Source organism: Adiantum capillus-veneris, chromosome 26 (genome assembly GCF_014529385.1).
Source record: "Adiantum capillus-veneris isolate H3 chromosome 26, ASM1452938v2, whole genome shotgun sequence".
NCBI lineage: Eukaryota > Viridiplantae > Streptophyta > Polypodiopsida > Polypodiales > Pteridaceae > Adiantum > Adiantum capillus-veneris.
Window position 1 is genome coordinate 72,702,439 of NC_140956.1, and position 6,519 is coordinate 72,708,957.

A 6,519-nucleotide genomic window follows, 5' to 3' on the forward strand; every position below is an offset into this window, starting at 1 on the left:
GCATTTTAATTTGGAAGTCTTAATGGGTTGAACCTTAGGGTCTTTTTAGCCCATTGTTGCACATGGCTCTTTTGCAGATGCCCCCCCCCCCCCCTTGGATCCCTACTGTGGCCGGTCTGCTTGCTTCACCAATATTCTAACCTTTTCTCCCCTGGCACTTCCCCACATTAAATGATCAGTTTAATATGAGAAAGTCATTTAGGAGAATTAGATATTGATTATTATGACATTAGTACGATACGGGAGAGGTAGAGCGCGGGAGAAACAGAGAGAAAGCAAGTGCAAACGCACCTCCAAGAGTGGAGTGCTACACCAGCACGATGCGAGAGAAGACATGAGAGGAGAGAAGAACAACGCAGACCTTGGGTGCAATCTCCCCAAGAGTGAGCCTTTTCCTCTTGAACGTATTTACTTATAGATGTCTTGAATGCTCAAAATGAGTACAAAATGGTCGGTCGGTCATCAATGGCCAAAGCTCATAAAGAGCACTTGAATAATAAAAAATGTACATAAAATATATATCTTGTGCCATAGTCCATAGCTCGGTTAGCTTTTTCCACCTTTCAACTGCATTAAATAATAAAATATCACTTCCGTTACAATACCAATGCTAGAAATGGTAGTCATAGAATAAGAGATAATAAGCCAGAGCAAAAATCTCATTAAAATGAGTACCCTTCTCTTGAGCATAACCTTTTTTCACAAGTCTAGCCTCATAGTGATCAATCATACATCAAGCCTACGTTTCAGCTTGGAAACCCCTTTAGCATCAGTGGCCTTTTTGGGATTTCCTTGAACATAGCATCATCATGTATTTAGAACTTACTCTATTTTTTCTGATTTTTGCATTGACATCTCCCACCAATAATGCATCTCCAATGCCGATATATCTTATGATATCCACATTCAATGTATCAAAAGGAAATCTTGAGAGAGAGAGAGAGAGAGAGAGAAAGAGAGATTGTCTTGCCATCTTTTGTAGCTAGTTCAATCCATAAATTCTCTTGCGATAAAAAAGTATGGTACAAATATCTTTGTAGAAAACTTCAATCTCTCCACATGCAAAGATGCGAAAGATTTTCTATTCTAATTTATACTGGTATAGAAATGCATGGGTCACTTGTTCATTATACTTACATACAATAGCACTAACGTTTATTTTCAATACCTAAATAATGCTTCTTTCAAGCCTCTTCATCATAGAAAATTGTGTTGGAAAAGTTTAGGTGTTGTATTGTGGGATTTCCAGGCTTTATTTTTTATTTTTTGTTGGGATGAGGCATATGGTTAAGGAGTACATGTGTATCAGTATTGCAATTTATTTTTCTAGTAGTACATAATGTTAGTGACATATGCCATCAGCCACATATGTTGCATTAGTGTTGTGATGCTTATAAATACAAACTTCTAGAAGATAAGAGGCCTACTACATATGTTGCATTAGTGTTGTGATGCTTATAGATACAAACTTCTAGAAGATAAGAGGCCTACCAAAGGGTGTCAAAGATGTGGCTCTTTGATACTTGATCTTGGATCAAAGTTCCCCACTATTGATTCTTGAAGACATGAAATTTAAGATAGACCAACGTAGGATCGTGCAATCTTCTTATTTCCATCATGTACGTGAGTGTTTGTGTGGGTTCATGACTCTAACTTTTACCCTATTTCCTTGAAGATGAGTTGCAGTGAGATGGGGGCACAATCTTCCTTGATCATCATCACTTATGCAAGGATTGTAAAGTTGAACTTCATAGAGATTTTATGTCTCCCTGTATTTCTAATGGCAGGCAAGAGTCTACCCAAAAAAGTGATTGTAAACAATCTCCATGCATGTGCATGTAACATATGAGGTCAAGAGATTCTATCATTTAGAAGGATCCATCTGAGGTAGGCATTCACGGCTTGGTGGGAAGATTCTATCTACATGGTTTAGATCAATATACTTGCTTGGTGGTAAGGTTTTATCTTACTAGTTTTCATTATGGTTTATCGAGGCTAGGTTAAACAATAATAAATAACACACCAGGGAGTTTGAAACAATGGTGAAGGGTATACAAGTTCACTATGTTTAAGCCTTTTCATTTTGACCCTAGATTACAACCTTGAATTAGATTTTCAGAAGAGGGGATCATATTGCCCCTTCAATGTATGTCTATGTATGCCTCTTATGAAATCAAGACAAATATTCCACTCCCCTTTCTAGCAAATAAAATTATCATGCCACACTATGCAAAACTCCCATGCTTGGAAAGCATTGTGTAGTGCTAGTATTTTGAGATTAGTGGTCACCAAACCAATGGGAAAAAGGGCAGAGTGCTACCTTTCTCAATCTTCTTTGTGTTTTGATCAATTTTTGCACTAAAACATGTCCCATTTTTGCTGGTTTTCTTCAATTAGGCAAGCTTGAAGGTTTGATAGAGAAATTTCAACTAAGAGTCTAAGAGTTAGTGAACTGTGTTTGAGACTCTGTTTGCACCAAAAAGATGACAATAAGCCTTTCAAAGTAGTGAGTATGGTATTTTTATTTGATTTACCATGAATGTTAAGGTTATGAGTTTAAATAATGAATTACTGTGGATTTTTTTGTAGCAAATCGCACACATCCTATGCGAATCGATACGAACGTTGTTATGAGGGCACAGGGTCTTTGGTTGCCTTGGAACCCATGACCCCACAAAGACTCAACCAACCAAGCTAGCTCCTTTGCACTAATTACTGTGGATTTTAAGTTGCCTTGCACGCACCATTAACTTAAAATACATTGTTTATTGTTTATCCTATGTTGATGAACACGTTATCAAAAGAATTAACTGACGGCCACAAGGGACAAGGAGAAGGGTGAAAGTGAAGAATATAAAAGAAGAGGTGTAGGCCTAGAGGCTAAACACTTGCCATTGCAACGGACAGGAATGAGTCACTACCATAGCCATAGTAGACTACCTCCTTCCATCAATAGAATGGGTTCTTAGGGGTTTGCCAATCCCGGCAGGGTTACTTCTCGCTAGAAAGCACCCATGGACAGCAAGCCCTTGTTGGATGCCATTGATTTGGATGACGAAGAGCAAGTCATACACCTTCTCAAGACCAGTAATGGCGAGCTCTGTTCAGCCATGGTAAACTCCAAATTGTCTCTGCCTGGATGGGCTGGCTTCACTCTGCTGCATTGGGCATCCCAGCGAGGTCATGTCCGCTCTGTTTCTCTACTCCTCGCTGCAGGCGCTAGCGTCACCGTAACTGATGAAGCAGGCGACACCGTCCTCCACCACGCCGCTTGCTTTCGTCGCACTGCAGTCGTCGAGCTTCTCTTGCACGTGGTGCCTCTCTTGGACCTCAACACCCGCAACAAGGATGGCAACACACCGCTCCACCTGGCTGCTGAGAGAAATGCAGCCAGGATCGTCAAATTGCTTGCCTCTTCCTCCTCTTGCCGTCTAAACGACCAAAACCACGATGGTGATACGCCGCTCCATCAAGCGGCTCGCTGTGGTAATTGCCTTGCATTGAAGCTCATCCTCACCTATGACTCCACAGATTCAACCATTCGCAACCATGATGGTGACACAGCCCTTCATCTTGCTGTCGCAAGTGGCAGACTCCCTAGTGTCGAAGCTCTTCTCATATGCAAGAACGCTGCTAGCAGTCTTGATGCAAAGAACAAGGCACGCCTCACACCGCTGCTTGTCGCATGTAGTTCCAAGTATGCCTATCACATGATGAACCGCACTAACACCGGCCCCAAAACCACGCCAGTTAAAGAAATTGTGGAGCTCCTGATCCAAGAGGGTGCAGATATAAATGCTCGCGACAAAGATGGCAACACCGCACTCCACCTTGCCGCGCGTAGTGGCAATGCAGATGCCCTCACTGCAATTCTTAGCTCCAGTGTTGGGGTTTCTCCTGCACAAGGTGATAATGCTGATGCATCTGCCTCTTTGCCACTTAGAGACCAATCTCTTTCTGTGAGAGCAAGAAAAAAGGCAGAAATTCTCACATGGGTTTCCCATGCCATTGAGGCTGAGCAAATGGATGAAATTTCTCCGAGCCCCTACCCCAAAGAGCATTTCTATTCGAGGGAATGGCGTTTGGACAGAGTGCCGTCTTCCTTAGATGCAAGAGTTAACCTTCCCAACAAGGATGGCGAAACCGCCCTCCACTTGGCCGCTCGCCACGGCCACCGTACTGCTACTGAGATTCTTCTTGATCTGCATGCTGATGCTAACCAGCTTAACAAGTATTTTGACAGTCCTCTTGATTATGCTTTCAAGGCAAGGCATGACCACATTGTTGCACTGCTTATCAGAAGAGGCGCCGAGTTGAGTGATAGGATCAAGCATGTCCTGGTAGAGATGGCAGTGGCTGAGGTTGGAAAGAACCCACTGTTGCCAAAACCAAGAGGTTGGGATTTGCAAGACTCATACTTGTTGCACACTACGGCGATGGCAGGCCGAACAAAGATTCTGGAAGCTTTGCTAGAAGGCGAGGGAAGGGATGTAAATGCTCGGAACGAGTGGAAGCAGACGCCTCTTCATTGCGCGGCAATTCTCGGGAAAACGGCCGTAGTGATGAGCTTGGTGAAAAAGCAAGAGCTTAGGGCAAATGCAGAGGATAGAAGGGGAAAAACAGCCTTACAATATGCCATGGAATGCAAGCACTCAGAGGCCGAAAAGCTTTTGCTGGAGAGGATGGATGTGAAGGAGAACATGGATAGGCTGTACAGAGATAGGCAAGTATACATTGACGCTGCCAATGCGATTCTTGTCGGGGCTGCGCTCATTGGTGGTGTGACGTACTCAGGATGGCTGCAACCGCCGCTTGGCTATGTGGATGATGGATATGCGGACATCTCATCTATTGGGGTACGCGTTTTCTGGGTTTTCAACAGCTTGTCATTTTGCTTTTCCATGTGCACAGTATTGGCAGGGGCAGGGGCCATTTTACCTTGTCCCGAAGTGTACATTGCAAGGGTTGTGAAGGAAGTGCGGCGTGCTTTGGCAGCAGCAGCGTTTCTGATGGTGCTCTCGATACTATGTGTCCTTGCTGCCTTTACGGCAGCAGGCATTGCGGTTGTCAAGAAGCCAGGAAAACTTGTAGGGCCATGGCTGATGGGGGCCTCTGTTACGCCTGGCATTTTAATTGCAATTGCGCTTATGCTCTGGTTCATCACCAAGATGTGGGCACTATTGCCTCAGTGGTGTATGCCATGGTTGCGCATAATATTTCTGCGCCGCAAGCTTTCGAGCTCTCGAGGATTGCGTCCAACTCCCAGGTATCCTCTCACTGCCCTTCATGACCACCACCATCATCCCTCACCCTTCAGCTCTTCCTCTCCATCTCCTTCTTTAAGCGGTGTCTATTTGTAGCCACAGACCCAAGCTATGTATATGAGTAGATACATTTCAGTCTAGCTAAATGATAACAGATATAGGGAGGAACAATCAAACAAAGACTCAATGCATAGATTATAGGTGACTAATCCTTACTATGCAATCTAAGGGATTATTAATCTTATTATATGTGTCCTTGTGTGAGCTTCATTAGAGCATTCCAATGAAAGTGATCATTCCTTACTATCTAAGCTTAGGAGATTACCCATCTTGGTGTGTCATTGTGTGAACTTCACAAAACCATAGCTTTTAGGTGATCAATCCTTACCATGTAAAGCTTAATAAATTACTTGTTGTAGTATATATACATATATATTTATATATATATCATTGTGTGAGCTTCACTAGAGCCTTCTAATGAACCCAAAGTTTCTAATATTAGTTTCTGATTCATTCATAGCAAAAGTGACATGCTTCAAGTTGATTGGGTGTGGGTGTAATCCTTCACTTTTCACTTCTGCGGTTCGTTGCCCGTCGATACTATGGTTGGCATACCAACCCTTCCAAAACAAGTGATAAAATCACAAGGCCTTTGTATGAATGCTTTAAGGATCATACTCCATAGTGATGGATAATGCTTGATTTTTCCAACAATCCCCCTTATCAAGTGTTATTCACTTTGATTTTAGTGGCTTCATATCCACTTTTAGTGGTTTCCAAAAGTTATGGTTTGTCTCTAGATTTTAGGTTATTTAAGCTATTTGAGATTGGTCTTTCCTTAGAATGATGCCTCTTCTTTTTCGATTATGCCTTTGTGAGGGCTTTTACCATATTTTGAGAGATCACACTATAGAGGGATTATGCTGTGCAATATCATCAATGTGAAAGATGGCGTGCAATGAAGAGGGTCTAAACTCATCATAGAGTCAAATAAAACGAGTGAACAAGGAAGAAAATACGATATTTAAATTCGACTTCAGATTTTGGAAATAATATTTAAAAATTTAAGAAAAGTCAATTTTTTTTTTTTTTTGGAGATTTTTAGAACTCCATAACTTTTTAGAATGTAGAAGGTTGTCGATTAGGCCGAGATGTTAGAAATGGTTTGCACAAGTATGAAAAACCTCTTAAATTCTTAAAAACTATTGGCCAATGTTCAAAACAGTGAGAAAGAAAAGAAAACTCAATGAAAAAC

At 42.0% G+C, this 6,519-nt stretch overlaps 1 protein-coding gene across 1 annotated transcript; it reads left to right on the top strand.

Moving 5' to 3' along the window:
* Positions 1-2,611: 2,611 nt before the first annotated feature.
* Positions 2,612-6,046, top strand: LOC147423645 (uncharacterized). The gene has a single exon (XM_086502180.1). It carries the CDS (start codon positions 3,015-3,017, stop codon positions 5,358-5,360), a length of 2,346 nt encoding a protein of 781 aa, XP_086358306.1. The 5' UTR covers positions 2,612-3,014; the 3' UTR covers positions 5,361-6,046.
* Positions 6,047-6,519: the final 473 nt, after the last annotated feature.